At 38.5% G+C, this 27,349-nt stretch overlaps 1 protein-coding gene across 3 annotated transcripts in view; it reads right to left on the bottom strand.

Annotated features, from left to right (window-relative positions):
• FAM102B (family with sequence similarity 102 member B) overlaps nt 1–26,996 on the bottom strand; it is a 100,257-nt gene extending 73,261 nt beyond the window's left edge. For all 3 annotated transcript variants that reach the window (XR_006221774.1, XR_006221775.1, XM_007090052.3), the window contains exon 1: nt 26,803–26,996. Coding sequence is in view for 1 of the 3 variants with exons in the window: in XM_007090052.3 (XP_007090114.1) it covers nt 26,803–26,939 (137 nt within the window). In the remaining 2 variants the exon portion in view is untranslated. The remainder of the gene's footprint in view (nt 1–26,802) is intronic.
• Nucleotides 26,997–27,349: the final 353 nt, after the last annotated feature.

The raw sequence follows: 27,349 nt of genomic DNA, 5'->3' as shown, positions 1-27,349 counted from the left end.
AGGAATTGCTATTGAAATGTGGTTGCAGTCTGTGAACAAGGAAATAAATAAAATTTTAACTAGAAAGAAAATGTCACCAAATGAGTTTATTCCAATGCTATGCTAATGATGACTCACTAAAATGAAATGAAGCAAACATGTAACGTCCAAAATCAATACTCTGGGTACTTCCTCATTCATTAAGATAAAATAAGACTTGGGTGTAAGCTAGTATCTAAGTCACAATGTTTGAAAATAGCATTTGATTAGGAAAAGCCTGAGAATTTCTTCTGAAACCAATGTCAGGGCAGGAAATTCTTTTTTCTTTGAGATTATGGAAAGGTATTCAATCATGGGTTTGTTTAAAATATCTGTATGCCTATTTCCTCTTACATTGTTTCTTCAGGTCTCTATCCTAAACATAAATACGTAAAACTGTTGTTTTTTTCCTGTGTTTCCCCCCTTTACCAAATTCCACTTTTCTCCTTCTCTTCATTAACAAACTTCCCCAAAGAACAATTACACTCCATGCTTCTGCTGCTTTACCACCTGTTCACTCCTTAACCCCTTGAAACCTGATTTCTGCTCCTATGATTCCAATGAAACTACTCTCTGAAGTTCACCAGTGGACAACAACATGCAAAAGAATGAAACTAGACCACTATCTAACACCATACACAAAAATTAACTCAAATTGGATTAAAGACTTGAACATAAGACCTGAAAACATAAACCTCCCAGAAGAAAACATAAGTGGTAAGCTCCTTGACATAGGTTTTGACAACGATTTTTGGGGCTTGACACCAAAAGCAAAAACAACAAAAGCAAAAATAAGCAAGTGGGACTACACCAAACCAAGGAACTTCTGCACAGCAAAGGAAACCATCAACCTACTGAAAAGGAGAAATATTTGCAACTTATATATCTAACAAGGGGTCGATATCCAAAATATATAAAGAACCCATACAACTCAATAGCAAAAAAATCTGCTGATTAAAAAAAATGGGCAGAGGAAATGAGTAGAGATTTTTCCAAAGAAGACATACAGATTGCTAACAGGTATAGGAAAACGTATTCAACATCAGTAATCATCAGGACAATGCAAATCAAAGCCACAATATCACTTCACATCTGTAAGAAAGGATAGAATCAAAAAGATAAGAAATAACAAGTACTGGTAAGGATGTGGAAAAAAGGGGGAACCCTCATACACTGTTGGCAATGTAAATTGGTGCAGCCACTATGGAAAACAGTATGGAGGACCCTCAAAAAATTAAAAATAAAACTACCATACAATCCAGCAATTTCATTGTTGGGTATTTATCAAAAACACAACAAAACACAACAAAATAAAAACAAATGAAAACACTAACTTCACTATTAACGTACTGCTCCTTAAAATGGTTTTTAATTATAAACACAATTCAAAAAGTTATTAGAATCAAAATGTCTGACATTCTACCATCCCATTTACCCCCTACTGGATAAATCCTACTAATCTTTCAAAGTGTAGCTCACATACCACCTTTTCTAAGGAGTCTTTCCTATTTTCTCAGTCAGGATTAACAGCTCTGTTCCCCCTCTGAACTGCCAATTTGTACATATACTGTAGACTTGGTCACTCTGCCCTATATTGCATTTAACAACATATGTGTCAGTATCTCTCATGAAACTGCAGGTTTCTTGATGATGAAAATTGTTTTATACCTATGTTTACAGTAATTATTACTATATTATGCTATTATATATTATATTAATATATATTATTTTAATATATTTATAATATTGTTATTATGAAGGATATACCATTTGAGATGATGAAAAAGACTCATGCAAAAGACAAAAATAAATGTCATATACAGTAATTTCACATAACAAATTTATTAAGGTAATACATTTAATAAAAGATAAACCTGAAATAATATTATCAATAAATGCTATTTGCTGGTGAATGACAAATATCTTAAGACTTATGAAACAAGAAAAAATAGCTTATATACCCTGCTTTGTGCTCACTCTCTCTCTCTCTCAAATAAATAAACATTAAAAAAAAATCAGTGACTGATACTGTTAAAAAAATAGCTTACATAAGCACAAATACAAGTAGGAAAAAGAGGGACCTGCCTAAAATTGTTATACAAAAATTAATTACTACATAACTGATACATCTTAGTTTTATTAAATCATATTGTTTGTAGAATGACTGAATGGACTCATCAATGCTATTTCAGAAAATTCATGGCAAAATATTCCTTTTTAATGAAGTTTTAAAAGGAGAAAACTTTCTTTTTGATACTAATCAACTTTAAATATACTAATATGTAAACAATTGGCTTGACCTAATAAAAATTGGGGGAGGGGGACTGAAATACTTATTTAGAAACTGTGGTAAAATACACATAACAGAAAACTTACTATCTTAACCATTTTTAACTGTACAGTTCAGGAGTCTTAAATACATTCATATTGTACCAAATCTTTAAGAAGTCTTTCCATCTTGTAAAAGTGAAACTTTGTACCCATTAAATAACTTCCCATTCTTCTTTCTCCCCAGGTCCTGGCAACAACCATTCTCCTTCCTGTCTCTATGAATTTGACTACCCTAGGTAACTCACATAAGTGGAATTTACACACACACACACACACACACACACACACACACAGTGAATGGTAGGTGAACATATTATTTGTGGTAATTCAGACTACAGAATACAGCTATCAAGCTGTGAAGACATGGAAGAAACTTAAATGCGTTATTACTGAGTGAAAGAAGCCAATCTGAATAAGGTTAGCTACTGTATAATTCCAACTATATGACATTCTGGAAAAGGCAACCTATGGAGCCTGGGATTAGGGAAAAGAAGGGATAAATAGGTAATACAGAAGATTCTTAGGGCACTGAAACTATTCTATATGATACTATTAAGATGGATACGTGTCAGAACACATCTGTCACAAAAAGCCCATGGGACACCAAGAGTGAACCTGAATGACAACCATGGACTTTGGGTGATAATGATGTGTGAATGTAGGCTCATCAGTTGTAACAAATGTACCCTCTGGTGGGTGATGCTGATAGTCCAGGAAGCTGTGCATGTGTGGGGCAAGGGGTACATGGGAACTCTCAATTTTTCCCGGAACGTAATAATGCTCTAAAAGTTAAGTCTGTAAACAAACAAACAAACAAACAAACAAACCAAAAACAAAGAAGGTGAGAAGTGACCTCAGAAGAATCAGAAGTGGGAGGTTAAAGTGGAGAATAAAATTCATGAAAACCAAGATAGTCAAGTTTCAAGAAAGAGGTAAATTTACCAGATAATTTTGAATAGAGCACAAACAAAGGAATAAGAAAATATTGACTAGATGTGGTAGAGATGGCTGATGATGTCAGCAACGACAGTCTCCACTGAGTGGTGGGGTGGAAATCAGAGTATAGGGTTGAGCAGGGAGGAGGAACACTTAAGAGGCAGCAAATGTGGATTACTGTTTCATGAAGTTTGGATCAGAATTGTGCAGAGGGAGAGGGAAGTTAGATGCAGGTGGCGTCAAAGATACTCAAAAAAATGAGCACTGAACAGAAGGAAGAACATTTATCCTCTGAAACAGGGTGACAAGGTTAGTGAGGGTGAAGATCACGTCTGTAGGTAGGGGACTGAGAGACACAGACAATCAAGGAGAAGGCCTCCTAGGAAGTGGAAGGAAAGATGCGCGTGACCTTGTTTTTGTACTCCGAGAGGTGAAGTAGTAGAGACAGCTGGAGCAAATGTCTTGTATTACCTGGGCCTTAGAACGCTAAATTATTTCATGTCCATATTGGAAGTCTTCAGGCCATTCATTTCTCTATATACCTCTCGTCCCTGTAATTCACAGGAAAAGACTATGACGCAGATCCTAGTCGCCCAGCCTGCCTGAATCCCCAGCTGGCTCTTTCCCACTGTTCTATCCCTCCTCGCTCTGATTCATTCTCCTGTTGCTGCTCTCCTTCTCAACTCGTTTGACCATGTTGCCTGAAACCCTGGTTCCGGAGGGGTAAGTAAACTGATATAGCCTGAACCTCTTCATATAAGAACACTCTGCTCACTGCCTAACTGAAACCAACTATCTCAGGGGGACACTACTTGTACTGAAGCCCTGTGGCATAGGTGATGCTTATTCTCCACCCCCATCTTCCACAGAAGGCGGCACTAGAATTTCCCTAACTCCTCAATGTCATTTGTAGGCTGTAGTTCTACTTCCAAGTTTGAGGCACACAATGTCAGGCTATAGTATCAGCCTACACTCTTCTTCTCCTAGTTAATGTCACACTGAAGCACATCTTTTTTGATCTTTCTCTCTTCACCCCCACACCTGCAATCACAGTCACTATTTAACATCATGCACATGACGTAACACCCTAGACCCAGAGTTCTTTGCCCTATGCCTATTCTTACATCACTTTAGTAACACCTGCACCCTGGACCTTGCCAACCCTCCTGACTGCTCTAGAAGGAACCTCAAGCTTCCGTATCCCACTCTCTGAGCACATCTCTTATTCCACCAAATCTGTCACAGCCTCATTCCTTCCATACATACAATCACCCAGGCCTGCATCTTCTAACCATTTTATGTTTTCCTGATTTATCTTTCTGGCCTGGTTTCTCTCCTTATGAAGTGCAGATCCCATGAGTGACTGCTTAAATTCCTTTCTCACCAACACTCTTAATTCCCTTGCCTCCTTAGTCTTTCCACATACCTAACAAACATCTAAACCTGAATCAAACCTTCTAACCATTTCTTCCTATCTCACTATCTCAAACCTATGAGCACTGCTGAAGAAAAATGCATTAACATGTACATTGCCATCACTAAAATTCATGTTTTAAATTCCACTTGGGCCTTTTGGATTTGTCTTTGGTCAGCTTCCTCTCCCATCACTTACAAAAGCTTTTCTGATCTTTTACGTTATCCTCATGTTCCTTATTCATCCTTTCACAGTTGCTACTGAGAAAGCTAAGGTCGTCAGATGAGAATTCTCTTAAATGCCAGCCTTAAGCCAACCTACTAACTTGGCATAAATCACACACTCCTCTGCTTTTGGCTCCATAGGCCCTACAGTATCAAAGTTAAGTCCAAAATCCTTATAGAGACCACCCTCTCTCCCTTTCTTTATGTGTCAGCAGTAATACACAATTATAGTAGTGTCCCCATGACCGGTGGGGGGGGGGGGGATGTTCCAAGACTCCCAGTGGATGCCTGAAACCATGGATGGTACTGAACTCTATGCGAACGTTTTTTCCTATCTATACATAACGTACCTGTGATAAAGTTTAATTTATAAATTAAGCACTGTAAGATTACAGATTAGCAACAATAAGTAACGATAAAACAGAACAGCTACAATATACCGTAACAAAAGTTATGTGAATGTGGTCTCTCCCTCAAAATATCTTACTGTACTGTACTTACCCTTCCTCTTATGAGGATATGAGATGATAAAAGGTCTGTGATGAGCGAGGTGAATAATGTAGGCACTGTGACACAGCCTTAGGCTACTGCTGACCTTCTGACCATTCATTAGGAGGATCATCTGCTTCCTGACCCCAGTTGACCTCTGGTAACTGAAGCCTCAGAAACCGAAACTACAAATAAGGGAGGGGAATACCACACACAGGTATCCCTCACTTTCTGAAAGTTTGTGTCACGTTTAGGAAAGACCTACATTGGTGCTGGGTTTTGCTAACTGAAAGAAATCTGAAGAGCATTTCTGCTTTTATGAGAAAAGTTGTTACCACACGAAAGGAGATCTTTCCTAAATGTGAAGTGGTGTAACGTGAACGTTTGGAAAGGGGCGGGGGTTACTCTCTCCTTCAAAGAGTTCATAATCTTTTGGATAGTGTGATAAACCCGTCTTCACAGTGTTCCCTGTACATACCATGCTGCTGTTCCTGCATGCTCCTTCAGCTAGACTTTTTTCAAAATCTTGCTGAGGAATTCTCTTCCATGACACTTTCCCTGCTCTACTCTCCTCCCCCAAACAGTTAAACACTTCTTTCTACTTTTTCCTTTATTTATTATTACTACTGTAAATTTTATACTATGTGGAAATTTTTCATAAAGGCAATTAAAAGAACAAGTTTGGGGTAGAAACAACTATAGGAATTGAGTGTGAGGTAAAACTGGAGTGGTACAGTGAGGTAAGATTTCATTCATTCAACAGACAACCACCATTAATTAAGGACACAGTATGTGTAGTAAACATTACAGGAAAGCAGTGGGTGGACTGTAGGTTGGGACACGTATGGGCATAAAGGTGATGAGACATTTGACTTAGCTCTTGAAGAATGGTTGGAATGTGAACCAACTGAAAGAATGGTGAAGAGGTGGCCAAAGGAGAGAGTACCAAGGAGACAGAAACCCACAGACATTTGGCTAATATAAGCTGAACAGTCTTGGCTAAAATGGGAGACTTGCGAAGAGCAGTATCAGGAAATACTGATAAAAAATCAGAAATCAGAAAGCCCTGTCACACAATCCTGGAGTTAGAAAGGGCTGTGAGAACCGTCTAGGTCACCAATCCTTCTAATGAAGGACAATATCCCTGACAAATGGACCAGAGACTGAGGTAGCCTATTTACTACTATATTCTAAATGTTAGAGATTACTTTTCTAATATCATACTGGATAGAGAGATGCTTTCTTTAACACGTCTCCATTGGTCCTACGTTCTGTCCTCTGATGTACCCAGCATAAGTCTATTCCCTCTTTATGAGATAGTCTTTCAAATGTCTCTCATTTAAGTGATTTGTGACCTTGAACAAATTATGTTGCTTTTTCTGAGGATCGACTTTCTCATTTCTAAAAAAGTGGTGTGACAGAGGCTAGCTGTACCCTGATATCTGTCCTCCCTTCTCTTTACCATAATTGAATCTTTTTCTGAGTACACGGACACCCAAGAAAGACTATATTTCTCAACCTCTCTTGGGGCTAGATGTGGCTTTCTGCTTAAGTTCTGGTCAATGGGCTATGAGCAACAGGGACCTCCTCTTCCCCTTTCCTTTTTCCTAGTGGCTAGAATTCGGATGTGGGGTGAACCAACTTAGACCCTGTGGATGAGAACAATACCCTGGGTATGACAGAGCAACAAGATAAAGTCAGGGCCCCTGACAACTTGACAGAGCAGAGCCACCACATCAGCTTGGAATTTATATGAGAGAAAAACAAATGTCTATATGTTTTAAACCACTTATTATTTTTCAATATACATGTTATAGCATCTAATGTATACCCAAACCCAATAGGAGGCAGCATCTCTATAAAAGGGATTTTATCAGAATTAAATAAAATTAAGAATGTAAAATACACACACACATACACACACTCACATACACACTTTTTTTGTTTTAGTATTTGAAGACTATCATTTTCTCTCGAGTCTCACTCTAGTCCCCCATTGTTAACATAATTCAAGATTCCTCAGAATCTTAACAAATTTCTTTGGATCTCACATAGTATCCCTCAAAGGCTGACACCCCAAACTGAACACTAATTTTTTATAAGCCATGTACATAGGACAGCATATACTTCCCTAAATGACTTCTCTATATATTTAATTTGGGGGTCTCTGTGTATTTGTCATCCTTAGCAAAGATATGACAGATGCTTTCTCTAAATATCTGCATTCTCTTGATAAATATTTATGAACTGTTTACTGTGCAAGACTTAGTGATGCAACAGTGAATATCAACTTACTGGTTAAAATGATATTAACAATGTTGTTATAAGACACAACTATCCAGTAATGAGACTGAATTTTGAGGACTTCGTACTAGAAAACCACACCTTGAAAAAAGAAACATATGTATTAGTACTATGTTTCTTATGTCTGATATACAATAATCTTAGGGCAAATTTAGAGGGGCCAGGTCCAGTGACCTGTTTAGTGGTGTCACATATTGGAACCAGTTTTCTGAGACTAACATTCAGAAAAAGTCATACTATATATATTTACCTACAATTTTGTTAGAATATAAAAATGAGAAAACATAAAACTTGAAAGGCAGCAAAATTTAGTGATCAAGAGTGTACCCTAGAACCAAACTACCTCCTAGCTCTATTGCTTATTAACTATAACTTCCAGTGCCTCTTTGCAGTTCTGTTTTCTCAGGTATAAGCAAAAGTAACAACAGTAATAATGTAATAATAGTACCTTCCTACTAGGAGTATTTTGAGGATATAAAGGCTTAGAAAAGTTTCTGGCACATGGGAAAAGCACTAAAAAATGTTAGCTATCATTATTACAATATAGTATTGTAATAATGTGAGATATTCTAATAATGTGAATAGATGACCCCATTTCTGGTCAGGGTATAAAGAATTTTGTGACACATACTCAATGGTGAAAAGTGAGAAGCTTTCCTAAGATCAGCAACAAGACAAGGATGTCCACTTTCACCACTTTTATTCAACACAGTACTGAAAGTCCTAGCCATAGCAATGCGGCAAGAAAAAGAAATAAAAGGCATCTAAATTGGTAAGGAAGAAGTAAAATGTCACCATTTGCAGATGACATGATACTTTACATAGAAAATCCTAAAGATTCCACCAAAAACTACTAGAACTGATAAATGAATTCACTAAAGTTGCAGGATATAAAATCAGTACACAGAAATCTGTTGCATTTTTATACACTGATAATGAACCAGAAAAGAAATTAAGAAAACAATCACATTTACAATTGTACCCAACAAAATAAAGTACCTAGTAATAAACTTAACTAAGGACTTGTACTTTAAAAGACTTGTACTTTAAAAATTATAAAACACAGATGGAAGAAATTGAAAATGACACAAATGGAAAGATATTCCATGCTCATCGATCAGGAGAAAAAACATTGTTAAAATGTCCCAGCTATACAAAGCAATCTACAGATTTAATGCAATCCCTACCAAAATACCAACAACATTTTTCACAGAACTAGAAAAAATAATCCTAAAATTTGTATGGAACCACAAAATACTGTGACTAGCCAAAGTAATCTGGAAAGGAAGAACAAAACTGGAGGAATCACAATCCCAGATATCAAGATATACTATAAAGCAGTAGTAATCAAAACTGTATGGTATTGGCACAAAAACAGACAAATCAATGGAACAGAATAGAGGACCCCAAAGTAAACCCATGATTAATTAATTAATGTCAATTAATCTTTGACAGAGACAAGAACATGCAATGGGAAAAAGGTAGACTCTTCAACTAATGGTGTTGGGAAAACTGGACAGCTACATGCAAAAGAATGAAATTGAACTACTTCCTTACATCATACACAAAAATAAACTCAAAATGGATTAAAAACCCAAATGTGAGACCTGAAACCATAAAACTCCTAGAAGAGAGCACAGGCAGTAATTTTCCTGACATCGATTGTAGCAACATTTTTCTAGACATGTCTCCTAAGGCAAAGGAAACAAAACCAAAAATAAACTATTGGCATTATATCAAAATAAAACTTCTTCACAGCAAAGGAAAAAAATCAACCAAACAAAAGACAGTGTACTGAATGGAAGAAGATATTTACAAATGATGTATCTGATAAGGGGCTAGTATCCAGAATGTATAAATAACTTATACAACTCAATACCCCTTCCCCAAATAATCCAATAAAAATAGGCAGAGGACATGAAAAGACATTTTTCCAAAGAAGACACACAGATGGCCAAAAGACACATGAAAAGATGCTCAGTATCACTTATCAGGGAAATGCAAATCAAAATCACAATGAGAGATCACCTCACACCTGTCAGAATGGCTAAAATAAAAAAACACAAGAAACAAATATTGGTAAGGATATGGATAAAAAGGAACCCTAGTGTTTGCATTGCTGGTGAGAATGCAAACTGGTACAGCCACTACAGAAAACAACATAGAGGTTCCTCAAAAAATTAAAAATAGAACTATGTCCAGTTATTGCACTACTGGGTATTTACCCAAAGAATATGAGAACACTAATTCAAAAAGATACATGCACCATTAGGTTTACTGCAGCATTATTTGCAATAGCCAAATTACAGAAGCAGCTCAAGGGTCCACTGATTGACAAAAGAAGACGTGGGGGATAAAGATGTGATGAAATGCATAAAGAAGATGGAATATTATTCAGCTATAAAAAAGAATGAAATCATGGATGGTTCTAGAGAGTATAATGTGAAATAAGAGAAATAAGTCAGTGAATGACTGGAGGAATACTATATGATTTAACTATGTGGAATTTAAGAAACAAAACGAAGAAAAAAAGACAAAAAAACAGTCTTAACTATAGAGAACATACTGGTGGTTACTAGAGGGGAGGTGGGTGGGGGGGACAAGTGAAACAGGTGAAGGGGATGAAGAGTACACTTATAATGAGCACTGAGCTGCGTATAGAATGGATGAATCACTATATTGTACACATAAAACTAACACTGTATGTTAACTGTACTGGAATTAAAAAATAAATTAATAAAAAAAAAACCCTCTGTGATGGGGGGGGGGTCGTCCAAGATGGCAGCATAGGAAGATCCCAAACTCACCTCTTCCCACAGAAACATCACATCTATAGCTACATATGGATCATTTCTCTCTGATAAAGATCTGAAAACAAGATGAAGTACTCTCCACAACAAAGGAAAAGAGGACCACATCAAGATGGGTAGGAGAGGCAGAGACACAGTCTCACAAAAAAACCCACCCCTGGTGTGGTGACACATAAGAGAGAGGGATCTCACCAGATAGGCACTCTTCTGGAGGTGTCAGGGGTTGGTACTCCACAATGGGCTCTGCAGCCCCTGGAATATGAACCATGAAGACAAGACCCAAAATGGCTGGTTTGTAAAACCAACAGGACTGATGTCTGGGGGTCCCAAAGTGCTGTAGGATACTATGACTCCCCTCCTGGAGAGCCCATGTACATCCTTACTCACCCTGAGACCCAGTGAAAAACAGCAGTTTGAAAAGAACTGAGGTTTTGTGTGAAGGAGATTCATTTGCTGATCTGGGGGCACTGGGCGGAGGAACGGAGGCTAGTTTAGATGCTTCCTAGATATGAAGGCACTGGCAGAAACCACTGTGGCACTCTCCACATAGACTACTAGCACAGGTGGGTGACCTTAGATGTAGAACTGCTTTGTTAGGATGGGTTGGGTAAGCAGTCATGCTTACCTCTCACCTGCTGAGACCAGAGAGCACATACAGTTGTGGAGTTCTCCCACTCCCTAGCTACAGTATGCCAGCACCGGCTGTTCCAACCCCCCGCCCCCTAGCTGGGGCTGGAAAGTGCGAGTAGTTGGGGCATCCTCCTACTCCCAAGCCTAAAGCCTGTGTATGTGCATGGACCAGGCACTCACTCACTTGCTACACTGCTGAATCATATGAATACATGTGGTTAAGACATTTTCCTGTTGCTTTTCTAACACTGGGGAGCATGTCCTACCCCCTAGATTTTCCAGCTCCTTTACTAAAGCCAGGGGGCATGTGCAATCCATATAGGGGATGTCTGTTGATTATCTGACCCTGCTGGTCAAGAGGACTGGTGTTCCAGAGCTCCATGGGACTGTAACAGTCCAAAAGACAGCTCTTGGCAGGCCATCATGACCTGGGGACTACAAAGACAGCAGACTGAAACACAACTCTAGTCTTCCTGTGAAAAAGGCCTATTTACTTAGCCTGGAGCTTCAGCTCAAGGCATAGGCTTCAGGTTTCCCATACATCTAGAGGCTAACGAGGCCTATCAGGGAATGTAAGCGGGAAAATAACATCCTTGTGCATGCCACTCACCTTGATACGGCTCAACGAGCCTTCCCAGATTTTTGCAACTGTTGCCCAGGGAATACCTCAAGATCTCCTGGTCTGGAGGCTAATATAGATTATGACTGTGGCTCCATAAGATTGTATATATTTGCAAACTTTAAAAGCTCCTGCCTGAGGGTCTGGCTTCCAGTCTGAAACTAGATGCTAAATGAGATTCCTCCCCTTGGATCACTAACAGGTATTGGCACAACCTCAACATGGGAATATCAAGAATAATAAATCAGGTGGCTTAGACAATCACAAAGGTTTGAGAGATAGTCAAGAGTTAGGGCAAAGTTGAATGACAAGGATTATCACCTACACAAGGCCACTCCTTCAAGACAGAGAGGGAGCTGTGTCACCTAATACACATAAACAAACACAGAAAGTCAAGTAAAATAAGGAGTCAAAGAAACACATTCCAAATAAAAAAACAAGGCAAAACCTCAGAAAAAGGCCTAAATGATACAGGGATAAGTAATGTACCTGATAAAAAATTCAGAGTAATCGTCATAAAGACACTCACCAAACTCAGAAGAATGAACACAGTGAGAACTTCAACAAAGAGATAGAAAATATATTTAAAAAGTACCAAACAGAAGTCACAGAGGTGGAGAATACAACAGCTGAACTGAAAAATATACAAGAGGAATTCAACAGTAGACTTGGTGAAGTAGAACTATTGATCAGTGAGGAGGAAGATAAAGCAATGAAACTCACCCAAACAGAAGAGCAAACAGAAATAAGAATTTAAAATATAAAGATAATTTAAGGAATATCTAGGACAACATCAAGTGGAATAACATTTGCATTTCTGGGGTCTTATAGAGAGAAGAAAGAGAGTAAGGGGCAGAAAACTTACCTGAAGAAATATGGCTGAAAAATTCCCTAACCTAGGAAAGGAAACCAATGTCCAGGTCCAGGATGCCCAGACAATTCCAAATAAAATGAACCCAAAGATGCTACCAAGACACATTATGATTAAAATGTCAAAAGTTAAAGAGAGAATCTTAAAAGCAGGAAGAGAAAAACAAATTGTTATGTACAAAGGAAACCCCATGAGGCTATCAGCAGAAACTCTGCAGGTCAAAAGGGAGTAGCATAAAGTATCAAAGTGCTGAAAGGAAAAAACTTCAAACCAAGAATACTCTACCCAGCAAGGTTATCATTTAGATTTGAAGGAGAGAGAAAGAGTTTTCCAGACAAGCAAAAGCTACAGAAGTCCATCACTATTAAAATGGCCTTATAAGAAATATTAAAGAGACTTCTTTAAGCTGAAAAGAAATGGCATTAATTAATAACAAGAAAACATATGAAAGTAAAAATCTCACTGGAAAAGGTAAATATATAGTAAAGGTAGTGTACTAATAACTTATAAGGCTACTAAAAGGCTAAAAGACAAAAGTAGTAAAATTAAAAACTCTAATAATTAGCTAAGGGATACATAAAACAAAAAGATGTAAAAAGTGACACCAAAAGCATAAAATGTGTCAGGGGAGAATAAAAAATGTAGAGTTTTGGAATGTGTTCAAATTTAAGTTGCTTTCAACTTAAAGTAGACTGCTATATACATAGGATGATATATGTGAGCCTCATGATAACCACAAAGCAAGAACTTATAGCAAATACACAAAACAAAAGGAGGAAGGAATCTGAACACAACACTAAAGAAAGTCATCAAGCCACAAGAGAAAAGAGAAAGAACAAGAAAGGAAGAGAGGAACTACAAAAACAACCAGAAAACACTTAACAAAATTGCAACAAGTACATATCTACCAATAATTGCTTTAAATGTAAATTGGACTAAGTTGTCCAATCAAGAGATGTAGATTAGATGAATGGATTAAGAAACAAGACACATCTATATACCACCTACAAGAGACTCACTTTAGAAGGGCACACATAGACTGAAAGCGAAGGGATGAAAAAAGATGTTCCATGCAAATGAAAACAAAAAGAAAGCTGGTGTAGTTATACTCATATTGGACAAAATAGACTTCAGAATATTCTGTTTAAAGCAAAAATGATTAAGATCACAAACCAGCAAAAAGATACAACATTTATAAATATAAATACACCCAACATAAAAGCACCAAAATATCTAAAGCAAATATTAAAAGACCTAAAGGGCCAATTGATAGCAACATAATAATAATATGGAATTTTAACACCTCAATTACATCAATGGATAGATTACCTACGTAGAAAACCATAAGGAAATATTAGCTTTAAATTTTTTTTTTTTAATGTTTATTTATTTTTGAGACAGAGAGAGACAAAGCATGAACGGGGGAGGGGCAGAGAGAGAGGGAGACACAGAATCAGAAGCAGGCTCCAGGCTCTGAGCCATCAGCCCAGAGCCCGACGCGGGGCTCGAACTCACGGACCGCGAGATCGTGACCTGAGCCGAAGTCGGACGCTCAACCGACTGAGCCACCCAGGCGCCCCGGGAAATATTAGCTTTAAATGACATGTTAGACAAGATGGACTTAATAGATATATACAGAATATTCCATCCAAAAGCATCTGAATACACATTCTTCTCAAGTACCTAGGAAACATTCTCCGGGATCAAATCACATTGTAGGCCACATAACAAATCTCAATAAAGTCAACAGGACTGAAATAATATCACTCATCTTTCCTGACCACAATGGTATAAAACTAGAAATCACAAGAAGAAAACTGGAACAACTACAGGTACATGGAGATTAAACAACATATTACTGAACAACTACTAAGTCACTGAAGAAATCAAAGGAGAAATAACAAAATATCTAAAGACTAATGAAAGCAGAAATATACCAAAATCTATGTGATACAGTAAAAGAGGTTCTAAGAGACAAATTTCATAGCAATACCTCAAGAAATAAGAGAAATATCAAATAAACACTTTACACCTAAAGAAACAAGACAAAGAAGAACACATGAAGCCCAAAGTTAGGAGAAAGAAGGAAATAATAAAGATCAGAGTGGATAAATAAAAGAGAGACTTAAAAAGACAAATGGTCAATGAAACTAAGAGCTGGTTCTTTGAAAAGGTAAATAAAATTGACAAACTTTTAGCTAGATTCCCCAAGAGAAAAAAGAAAGATGGCTCAAATAAATTCAGAAATTAAAGGGGAGAAGTTACAACTTCTCAGAAATACAAAGGATCACAAGAGGATACTAAGAACAATTATATGACAACAAATTGGACAGTGCAGAAGAAATGGATAAATTCCTAGAAGTTTACAATCTTCCAAGACTGAATCATGAAGAAATAGAAACTCTGAACATACTGATTACTACTAAAGAGATCAAAACAATAATCAAAAATCTCTCAACAAACAGAAGTCCAGGACCAGATGGTTTCACTGGAGAATTCTACCAAAAATTCAAAGATTGAATACCTATCTTTCCCAGACTCTTTAAACACTATTTTTTAAAAGTTTATTTATTTTTGGAGAAGGGTGGGGGGAGAGCACACAAGCAGGGGAAGGGCAGAGAGAGGGAGAGAGAGAATCCCAAGCAGGCTTCTGCTATCAGCAAGGAACCCAATGCGGGGCTTGATCCCATGAACCATGAGATCATGACCTGAGCTGAAATCAAGAGTGGGATGCTTAACTAACTGAGCCACTCAGGCGTCCCCTTCCCAAACTCTTAAAAACAAAACAAACAAAAAACACTGAAGAGGGAAAGCTCCTAAACTCATTTTATGAGGCCAGCACTACCCTGATATCAAAATGACATAATGATACTGCACACAAAAATAGAATTACAGGCCAATATTCCTGATGATCATAGCTGCACTATACTCACAAAATACTAGCAAACTGAATTCAACAATACATTAAACGGATCATATACCAAGATCAAATAAATGGGATTTATTTCAGGGATGCATGGATGGTTAAATACCTGTAAATCAATCAACATTATGTACCACATTAACAAAATAAAAGATAAAAAGCATACAGTCATCTCAATAAATGCAGAAAAAGCATTTGACAAAATGCAACATTCACTCAAGATAAAAACTCTCAACAAATTGGGTATAAAGGGAATGTACCTCAACATAATAAAGACCATAACTGACAAAATCACAGCTAATGTCATACTAGACAGTGAAAATCTAAAAGCTTTTCCTTTAGGATCAGGAACAAGACAAGGATGCCCACTATCCTTACTTTTATTCAACACAGCATTGGCAGGCTTAGCCACAAAAATTATGCAAGAAAATGAAATAAAAGGCATATAATTTGGAAATGAAGTGAAATTGTCACATTTGCAGATGACACTATTTGCGGATGACATGATACTACATATAGAAAGCATTAAAGATTGTACCAAAAGACAGTACTAATAAACGAATTCAGTAAAGCTGCAGGATGCAAAATTAATACACAAAAATCTGTTGCATTTCCATACACCAACAACAAAGTAGCAGAAAGAGAAATCAAGAGAATAATCCCACTTACAATTCTATAAAAAAGAATAAAATAGGGGTGCCTAGCTAGCTAAGTCAGTTGAGTGTACAACTCTTGATTTCAGCTCAGGTCATGATCCCAGGGTTGTGGGATGGAGCCCCATGCTGGACTCCATGCTGAGCGTGGGGCTTTCTTGGGATTCTCCTTCTCTCTCCCTCTCTGCTGCCCCCATCCCCCTTTATGCACTCTTTCTCTCTCTTTCTCTCTCTCTCTCTCTCTCTCTCTCTAAAAAAAATAAATAAATTTTAGGAAAAAGAGTAAGTTACCTAGAAATAAATTTAACCAAGAAGGAAGAGACCTAAAAACTGAAAAGTATAAGACATTGATGAAAGAAACTGAAGATGACATAAAAAAGTGTAAAGATATTCTAGGCTCATGGACTAGATTAATATTGTTTAAATTAAAAAAAATTTTTTTACATTTATTTTATTATTTTTGAGAGAGTGAGACAGAGTGCAAGTGGGGAGGAACAGAGAGAGTAGGAGACACAGAATCTGAAGCAGCCTCCAGGCTCTGAGCAAGCAGTCAGCACAGAGCCTGATGCGGGGCTCAAATCCAGGAACTGTGAGATTATGACCTGAGCTGAAGTTGGATGCTTAACTGAGCCACCCAGGCACCTCTGGATTAATACTGTTTAAATGTCCATACTACTCAAAGCAATCCACAGATTCAATGTAATCCCTATTAAATTCCAAATACATTTTGCACAGAACTGAAACCAGTAATTCTAAAATTTGTATGGAACCACAAAAGATCCTGAATAGCAAAAATAACATTGACAAAGAAGAACAAAGCCAAAGGTATCACACTACTTGATTTCAAACTATACTACAAAGCTATGGTAATCAGAACACTATGACACTGACATAAAACTGACACACAGATGAGTGAAAAAGAATAGAGAGCCCAGAAATAAACCCATGCATATATATTCAATTAATTTAGAACAAAGGAGGACTACCTGGATGGTTCAGTCAGTTAAGCGTCTTGACTTTGGCTCAGGTCATGATCTCCCGGTTTGTGAGTTCAAGCCCCATATTGGGCTCTGCGCTGACAGTGCAGAGCCTGCTTGGGATTCTCTCTCCCTCCCCCAAATGCACTCTCTAAATAAATAAATAAAAAATATTAGGACAAAGGAGGCAAGAATATACAATGGGGAAAGGACAGTCACTTCAATAAATGGTGTTTGGAAAACTGGACAGCCACCTGCAAAAAAATGAACTGAACCACTATCTTATACCATACATAAAAATCAACTCAAAATGGACTAAAGACTTGAATGTTAAACCTGAAATCATAAAACTCCTAGAAGAAAACATAAGTGGTAAACTTCTTTACATTGGTCCAAGTGATGTTTTTTGATCTGACTCCAAAAGCAAAAGAAACAAAGCAAAAATAAACAAATGGGACAATCTTAACTAAAAAGCTTCTGCACAGCAAAGGAAACCAACAAAATGAAAATGCAACCTACTGAATGGGAAAAGATATTTGCAAGTCATATATCCAATAAAGAGATTAATATCCCATATATAAAGGATTCATACAACTCAATAATAAATAGACAAACAATCAAATTAAAAATAGAGAGGGGTGCCTGGGTGGCTCAGTTGATTAAGTGTTCGACTTTGGCTCAGGTCATGATCTCACGGTTCATGATTCCAAGCCCCATATCAGGCTCTCTGCTGTTAGCACAGAGCTGGCTTAGATCCTCTGTCCCTCTCTCTCTCTCTCTGCCCCTCCCTGTGCTCTCTCTCTCAAAAATAAATAAACATTAAAATTTTTTTAAAGATTAAAAAAATAGGCACATATTTCATTTTATTCATGGCTGAGTAATATTCCTGTGTGTGTGTGTGTGTGTGTGTGTGTGTGTGTGTGTAGACACACATCTTTTTTTATCCATTCATCAGTCAATGGACACTTGGGCTGTTTCCATAATTTGGCTATTATAGACAATGCTGCTATAAACATCAGGGTGCATGTACCCCTTTGAATTGGTATTTTTGTATTCCTTGGGTAAATACCTGATAGTTCAACTGCTGGATCGTAGGGTAGTTCTGTTTTTAATTTTTTGAGGAACCTCCATACTGTTTCCAAAATGGCCATACCTGTTTGCATTCCCACCAACAGTGCAAGAAGGTTCCCCATTCACCACATCCTCACCACCACCTGTTGTTTCTTGTGTTGTTGATTTTAGCCATTCTTATAGGTGTGTGGTGATATCTTATTGTAGTTTTGATTTGTATATCCCTGATGATTAGTGATGTTGAGCATCTTTTCATGTGTCTGTTAGCCATCTGCATTTCTTTTTTTTTTTTTTTAATTTTTTTTTTCAACGTTTACTTATTTTTGAGACAGAGAGAGACAGAGCATGTACAGGGGAGGGGCAGAGACAGAGGAAGACACAGAATCTGAAACAGGCTGCAGGCTCTGAGCGCTCAGCACAGAGCCCGACGCGGGGCTCGAACTCACGGGCCATGAGATCATGACCTGAGCCGAAGTCGGACACTTAACCAACCAAGCCACCCAGGCGCCCCAATCTGCATGTCTTCTTTGGAGAAATGTCTGTTCATGTCTTCTGCCCATTTTTTAATTGGATTATTTGTCTTTCGGGGGTTGAGTTTCATAAGTTCTTTATATATTCTGGACACTAGCCCTTCATCAGATATGTCATTTGCATATATCTTCTCCCATTCTGTAGGCTGCCTTTTAGTCTTGCTGATTGTTTCCTTCGCTGTGCAGAAGCTTTTTATCTTGATGAAGTCCCAATAGTTTATTTTTGCTTTTGTTTCCTTTGCTTCAAGAGACATATCTACAATGAAATCTTGTCATTTGTGAGGACATGGATGGAGCTAGAGAGTATTGTGCTAAGCAAAATAAGTCAGAGAAAGACATTACCATATGATTTCACTCATATGTGTAATTTAAGAAACAAAATAAATGAGCAAAGAGAAAAAGAAAAGAGAGGCAAACCAAGAACAGACTCTTAATACAGAGAACCAACTGATGGTTACCAGAGGGAAGGTGGGTGGGGGGATGTGTTTAATAGGTGATGGGGATTAAGAAGCACACTTGTTTTGATAAGCACCAAGTGTTGTATGGAAGTGCAGAATCACTTTGTTGTACACCTGAAACCAATAATGCACTATATGTTATCTAACTGGAATTCAAATAAAAACTAAAAAAAATAGGCAGAGGATTTAAATAGATGTTTTTCTAAAGAAGACATACAGATAGCTAACAGGCACATGAAAAGATGCTCAACATCACGAATCATCAGGGAAATGCAAATCAAAACCACAACGAAATACGTTACACCTTTAAGAATAACTATTATCAAAAAGACAAGAAATAACAAGTATTAGGGAGGATGTGAAGAAAAGGGAACCCTACTGGTGGGAATGTAAATTGGTGCGGCCACTATGGAAATCAGTATGGAGATTCCTCAAAAAATTAAAAATAGAGCTACCATATGATCCAGCAATTTCACTACTGGCTATCTATCTGAAGAAAAAAATATTAATTCAAAAAGATATACTCACCCTATGTTCACTACAGCATTATTTACTATAGCCAAGATAATAGAAACATGTGTCTATTGATGTGTCCATTGATGGATGAATGGATAAAGATATGGTATACATATATAATGGAATATTATTCAGTTATAAAGAAGAATGATTTCTTGCCATTTGTGGCAATGGCACAATGGATGGATCTTGTATTATAATAAAAGAAATAAATCTGACAAAGAAAGACAAGTACTGTATGATTTAACTTACATATTGAAACTAAAAAACAAAACAAGGGACACCTGGGTGGCTTAGTTGGTTGCGCATCCAACTTCAGCTCAGGTCATGATCTCATGGTTCGTGGGGTCCAGCCTTGTGTCGGGCTCTATGCTGACAGCTCAGAGCCTGGAACCTGCTTCGGATTCTATGTATCCCTCTCTCTCTGCCCCTCCCCTGCTCACACTCTGTCTCTGTCTCTCAAAAATAAATGAAAATGGTAAAAAAAAATTTTTTTAAATAAAACCCAGACTCATAGATATAGGGAACAGACTGGTGGTTGTTAGAAAGGGTTGGGAGGATGCGAAATGAGTGAAGGGTATTCAGAAGTACAAACTTCCAGTTATAAAATAAATAAACCATGGGGATGTAGTATACAGCGTGGGAAATACAGTCAATAATAGAGTATTAACTTTGTAAGGTGACAAATGGTAATTAGACTTATTGTGGTGACCACTTTGCAATGTATACAAATGTCAAATCCCTATGTTGTACACCTGAAACTAATATGATATATATGTGAATTATGAAAAAATAGAATTCTGTGCCATATGGCCAAACAGCATTTCTAATACTGGTTATTTTTCATATTTGCTAATCATTAGTATTTTTTACCTTAAAAAGTCAACTTAATGTACTGAAGGGCAAGTTGATAATTCATCAAGGGCATTAGAAATCTGCATTCACTTTGATTCAGTAATTCCATTTCTAAGTATTAGTCCTAAAAAATAATAATGGATGTGCACAAAATTTGGTTTTAATGATGCTCACTGTAGTGTGTTCATAAAAGTATTAATTAAAAAGATAGCAGAGAGGGGCACCTGGGTGGCTCAGTCGGTTAAGCATCTGACTCTTGGTTTCAGCTCAGGTAATGATCTCACGGTTTGTGGTTTTGAGCCCCATAAGGGGCTCTGTGCTAATGGTGCGGAGCCTGCCTGGGATTTTCTCTCTGCGCCCCTCACTGCCCCCAAGTCCCGCCCCACTCCTGGGCACTCTCTCAAGATAAATAAATAAGCTTAAAAAAAAAAAAGGTAGCATAGAATAAAGACTATTTCAAAAGAGGCATGGTTCAATTAACCATGGAGATCCATACAATGGAATGAATGATAACAACCTATTAAAAAATATTTTGTAATTGAATATGTAATGATATGGGAAGATACATTAAGGGAAAAACATATTAAGTACATTATGATACTATTTTGGATTTTAAAAAACTATGTGATGTGATGTGATCTGTGGGTGTGTATCAATAAAGACTCCCATGTTATATACCAAAATATAATAGCGATACTTTCTAGTTGGTCCTTTATATGCAACTTTTGTTCTTTCTTTTTGCTTTTCTATTTCCTAAATTTTTAAAAAAATTTTTTAAATGTTTGTTTATTTTTTTAGAGGGAGATAGAATCCAAAGCAGGTTCTGCACTGTCATTGCAAAACCCCATGTGGGGCTTGAATCCACAAACCCAACCATGAGATCACGACCTGAGCTGAAGTCGGACATTCAACCTACTGAGCCACCCAGGCACCCGTCTATTTTCTAAATTTTTCATAAGAATCTCTCACTTTTGCAATATGGAAAAAAATTACTAAAAATAAGTACACAATGCGCAGTGAACTAAAATCTTGAAAACATGAAGACATACTCTGGCCAAAGAGAAGAAATCCCTTCAGCTTGTTTACAGAGTAAAAGATCCAACACACAGATGTGCTCATTAGTTTCCCAGACACTCCCTGAATTCACATGGTTTTTGCCACAGGCTCATGTGAAACTTAGAGAAGTATTTAGCGATGAGCACAGAAAAAGCTGAACAAAATATGGCAAACTTGGGAATCCTAAAAATGCAGGAAAATTTTCTTCTTATTCCTTTATTAAAGCAGACAGAAATGAAACTTCTTCTCAGTCTTAAGAAACCTCAAGAGATTTAATGCTTTTACAAAGAAAGCATGCTCTTAAAAGATTTAAATAATGTAATTTTCTGTCTTTTTGAAAGGTTCAAAAATATTTTATTAGGCAATAATTGGGTTTCAGTTTATTAGATTACTGTAATCATACAAAGTGTTATCTGAATGTTTTATTTATTATGATATGGAAAATCTGACAATTTTAATAACATTTATCACAAATAAACACATTCTGGTCTTTATATTATTTCTAACCCCTTCACTAAGCACACTTTCCCAGGAGAAACTGGATCCTTCTAAAATTAATTTTCACTACTAATCTTTAAAAAGGCAAAACAGTATAAGGAAATTCTAGATGAAAAGTTTAGTAAGCAGCCTTATTTGCAGTAGAACAGAACCTAAGAAATCTACAATAAATGTCTCTAAGTGCTTATCAGGCTCACTGTCATCTCAATGTTGTGTGTTAAACATAAAACCTACCTCTTCATATCCTCCCCCCACAGTATTCTATCAACAAATACACCTCAAATACACCACGATATACCTCAACAAAACAAAATGAAACAAAGATTCTTCTGGACTTCTTTGTCATGTCATAAGGGCATTTGTCATAGCATTATCATTTTATCAGTTACTTATATAGAACAACCTCCAAGTTCAGGTTCTTATTAGCTCCTTCCTGGGTTATTTTAACAGACTCCTACTTTGTCTCCCCACTTCTAGTCTATCCCCACTTGAATCTGACAAACATCAGCCCGCCAGCCATCTTCAATACCATTTTAATCACATTACACCTTAGTGCAAGAATCTCAAATTGACTTTTATCCAATGAGCAGTGGAAAGCAAACTCTTTGTAATGGTTTCAAAGTCTTTATCTTTGCTTCTGTTCGGTGTGAACTCTCTCTGCAATCAGGCTGATCTGTCACCAGCTCCTACTGATAACCTGCTCAAGCTGCCCTCTCACCCTCACTTCCTTGTCAATGCAAATTCAGCCTCCTGGCATGCTCAGCTGAAAAGCCAATATGGTTTTCAGTAACCATTTCAGCTGCAAATAAATTCTCTACCTACAGAATTTCAACAACACTCATATACTGTCTCACCCATTGATTAGCCACTAAATCATACTGTCTCCTACTGGTAAGCAATTATACATCTATGATCTAATTTCATTAAGTAGAGCTAATTCATTTATGGGCATTTTTATTTGTTGTCCTTCTCAGAGCCCCTGATACACAGTTAGAAACCTGGTAAATGCTCAATTAATATTTGGTGAGCAATGAATGATCTGCATCTTTAATTTCTGTATAAAGCTAAATATATTTATAATTTGATATGTACCTCTAAGGCTTTTCTCTAAAAAAATGAATTATTATTTTATGTACATTCATGCATCAGGGGTCTCCAAGAATATCCCCAGGTTGAGTGATCCACTGGGAAGACTCATAAGACTCAGCATATAGTCATACTCATTTCTAAGATTTATTATAGTGAAAGGACACAAAGCAGAATCAGTAAAGGGAAAAGGTTCATGGACCAAAGTCCTTGGAAACCATGGGCAAGTTTCTAAGTCTTCCCAGTGGAGTCACCCAGAACACAGTTTCTCTGGCATCAAATTGTGGCAACACCTGTCGTCTACCAAGGAAGCTCATTTGGTGACCCTTCCCCTGGCACAGACCAAAATTCCAGACTCCTAGAAAGTATTCAGCATAAATCACATTGTTTGTAGTCTAGGCACAGTGAGACACTCTAAAGTTTTACATCAGTGTAGTGAACTGGTGACCATTCAAGTTCCCTGATGCCAGCAAAAACATTGTAAGCAGGCCTTTTTAAGAAATTAGTTTTGGGCCTGCTATGTTAACCCTTTTCTATGAAGTTAATTTCATATATTTTTTTAAAATGTTTATTTATTTTTGAGAGAGTGAGACAGAGCGTGAACAGGGGAGGGCCAGAGAGAGGGAGACACAGAATTGGAAGCAGACTCCAGGCTCTGAGCTGTCAGCACAGAGCCCAATCAGGGCTCGAACTCAGGAACTATGAATCATGACCTGAGCTGAAGTTGGATGCCCAACCAACTGAGCCACCCAGGTGCCCCAATTTCATATTTTTTTATGGGAGAAATGTTATAGCGTTAGCCATATTTGATTTATAGGAGGCACATAAAGTTATTTAAAAAAATTAAATTCTAGCATTTAATTACAGATGCAATGCCTAGCCTGGTACCCAATAATTAAAAATTAGGTAATTTAAAAATAATTCACATCCTTTAGATATTTCAGGTTTTTTTCTCCCCTTGTAGAATAAGGTACATTTTTCAATTTTTTTTAATGTTTATTTATTTTTGAGAGAGACAGAGCGTGAGTGGGGGAAGGGCAGAGAGATAGAGGGAGACACAGAATCTGAAGCAGGCTCCAGGCTCTGAGCTGTCAGCACAGAGCCTGACGTGGGGCTTGAACTCACAGACCGCGAAATCATGACCTGAGCCGAAGTCTGACACTTAACTATTTGAGCCACCCAGGCGCCCCTAAGGTATCGTTTTCAAACCAACACTTTTGTAATTGTCAGGATAAAGGAGTTAAATATCAACATCTAAAGGAAGCAAACCCTCTCAGACAAGCTCCTCGTCTTCTCTTTAAATGTCAATTGGGTGCTAGAGCACTGTGATATCTGTTTTTGGTACATCAACTTACTAAATCCTCACAACAACCCCATATGCCAGTGATGGTTTCTATTTTGTAGATGCAATCTTTGAGAGGCTGAGTAACCTACCCAGGTTTACCACGGTGGAGTCAGGATTTAGGCTCAGATCTGCCTTATCCTAAGTCCTTGCTCTTAGCTTTACACAAACTACCTCTCCCTAACAAGGCACAGGCTCCTTATGAATCATTTCCCTCAAAACTACAGGGGTTTGTATTTGGCCACATAGAGCACTATTCTCAACCTTACTGATTTTCATTAAGGTCACATTTTTGTTGGAAGAGAAGGGGGTAAATTTAACCCAGGATACTCTGCTTTTTCCTTTCCAACTCTTGCAAATTAGAAATCAAATTATACCCCTTGCTTGTTAAAACCATTAGGAAGCTTCCTACTCAGCACAGCACACTTTTCTCCTTCATCTGGCATCAATCTGAAATCAGACAGACCCATAACAAGATCTTGGCATTTCACTTACCACATGTGGATGCCTTGGGAAAGTTAACCTGAGTCTCCGTTTATTCATTCATAAAATGTGAATCCCTACCTCACAGGTTTTCTGTGAGAATGAAATAAAGTAATAAGCTTAAAGGACCCAACTTACATGTATTCGCTGAATAAATGATTACCTGCAACACTGAAATAACGGATTTGTCAGTAGCAAGCCAAATCAATAATCTGAGGGAGGAAAGAGTTAAGAGAGAAGTAGTGCCCTGACCACCAGGTGTCATCACTGGCCCAGAAGAGCTGGCCTAACAGCCATTAGTGGGGCATGTGACCCTGCAGCAAACAGGGTAAGATCCAGGATAAGGCAGTCATTTGTACCTACAGGACATTCAAGAATTGGCTTTGGTTTTTCAACGCTTTAGGAGCTGGTACAATAGTTGGTGCACCATTTTAAGTTACACTGTTCTCCTACCAGTGTGTTAAAATGATTGCAGTGTAATTAATTAGCTGAATAGCCACAAAAGATTTGTCATCAGTTTAATTTTTAAAAGTATCCTTGGCTGTTTTTTAATTCTGAGAGTCAATAATGTTTTATAAATCCTTGGCTTCAGCCAACTAGCCATTACATTTTCTGGCTTCTACAGGCTTCAGTGTTGCCATTGTAGACAATCTTCTGGCCCCAATTTCACAACCTATTTATCTTATTCTCTTTACATTAATAGGGATGACAGATCAAAAGAAAGCAGAATATTTTTTAGGGTAAAAATAAAGTTCATGAACAGTAAATTTTGGCAAAATAAGTATTAATTGTTAATCTCTTTTCTTGATCTCAGGAACTTAAAAGTTCGTTTTTAAAAATTATGTAAATTTCCTATTTTCTTAAAGAACACTTACCTTAGGGCAAATCTGTCAACCTACCCAATAGACCTTAAATTACTTAAGGAATACTATCACCCTTGACTTCAGTCCGCAATCTGCCAACGACTCTCCCTGAGAGTGCCTTGGGGTTCATTTCAAAATGAGCACAGGTCTGGGCTCTCCTTCTGGTTCCAAGTCCTTTATACTGAGAGCCACTAGTGGCCACCTCAAGGCTGGTAATTCAGTGAGTGTTGAGCGCGTAACTGGAGACGCAGCTCTCCGATGAGGCACAGACTGTTGTCTCATCTGCCAGGGAACACTTGACTGAAGTCAAGACAAGCCTCATCAGGCCTACCCTGGCCACATCCTGGGCTTCTGAGTACCCCCCCCCCCCCCCCCCAGTAAGAAACAAAAGAAAAGGAGTTAATGCTAAGCACAGGTTTCTGTTCAGAGCGAGGGCTCTTGGAACGCAAGCGGTTTGGGTTATTTTTGTTTCTGTTTCAATAACAGTTCAATTTCCACTTTGCATTTCACAAATACGTAAATGTCTTAAGAGAAACCAGAAGCATTCTCTCCCTTCTGGCCACTGCACCCATTCCTAGAGAATTTAGGAGGGAAGAGTAGATACCAGGAACCATCTGGAATCAGGAGAGCAGGAGCCAAGCCCAGGTGGGATGGACCCATTTGCGAAGCACTTTGTGCAGATCAATAAACTCCTGACTGATTTCAGACTGGGTCCCTAGAGGACGAGGAGCTCACGAGGCTGGCCTTCCCCCTGAAGTAAACGGGCCAAGGAAAGACAAGCTGCCCATGAAACAAACCCCTTCGGGGCAGGCGGAACGGCTCGGGAGGCGCCGAGGGCGAGTTACCTGGGGGACTCCGCGGTGAAGCTGCCGCCGTCCAGCAGCCGCATCTTGCAGAAGAGGACCCCATTGACGAAGGGCACCGAGGAGAGCTCCTCGAGCTCAAAGTCCACCTTAAACTTAAACTTCTTCTTCTTCATCATCGTGAGAGCCAGACGCCGGCGAGCGGGATGCGGGGGCGGCCCCAAGGGGCGCGCGGACCGGCGCCGCCGCCTCAGCTCGCCGGACACCCGGGTCCGCGCAGCCCCAGGGCCAGGGCCAGGGCCGCGAGCTGCGCGCGGAGGCGCGGCCGGGGGGCGCCGCGGGCCGGCTAGAGCCGGGGCAGGGGCCGCCGCCGCCTCCGCCGCCGCCTCTCGCGGCAGCCCGGGCCGGGGCGCGGCGGCGAGGACCCCGCCCGCCCGCGAAGAGCGATCGTGCTGCAGCTCGCCTGGGCGGTGGGCGCCTTTTCGGTGTGCAGCTCGCCGCCGCCGCCGCGCGTCTGAGAGCCCAGAGAGGCGAAGACTTGAAGACTGCCGTTGCCGCCGCCTCCTCACAGCCAACGGGGCCAGAGGCG

This window comes from Panthera tigris, chromosome C1 (genome assembly GCF_018350195.1).
Source record: "Panthera tigris isolate Pti1 chromosome C1, P.tigris_Pti1_mat1.1, whole genome shotgun sequence".
In the NCBI taxonomy this organism is placed as follows: domain Eukaryota; kingdom Metazoa; phylum Chordata; class Mammalia; order Carnivora; family Felidae; genus Panthera; species Panthera tigris.
Note: the sequence above shows the minus strand (reverse complement) of the source record. Positions and strands in the feature narration are given on the sequence as shown.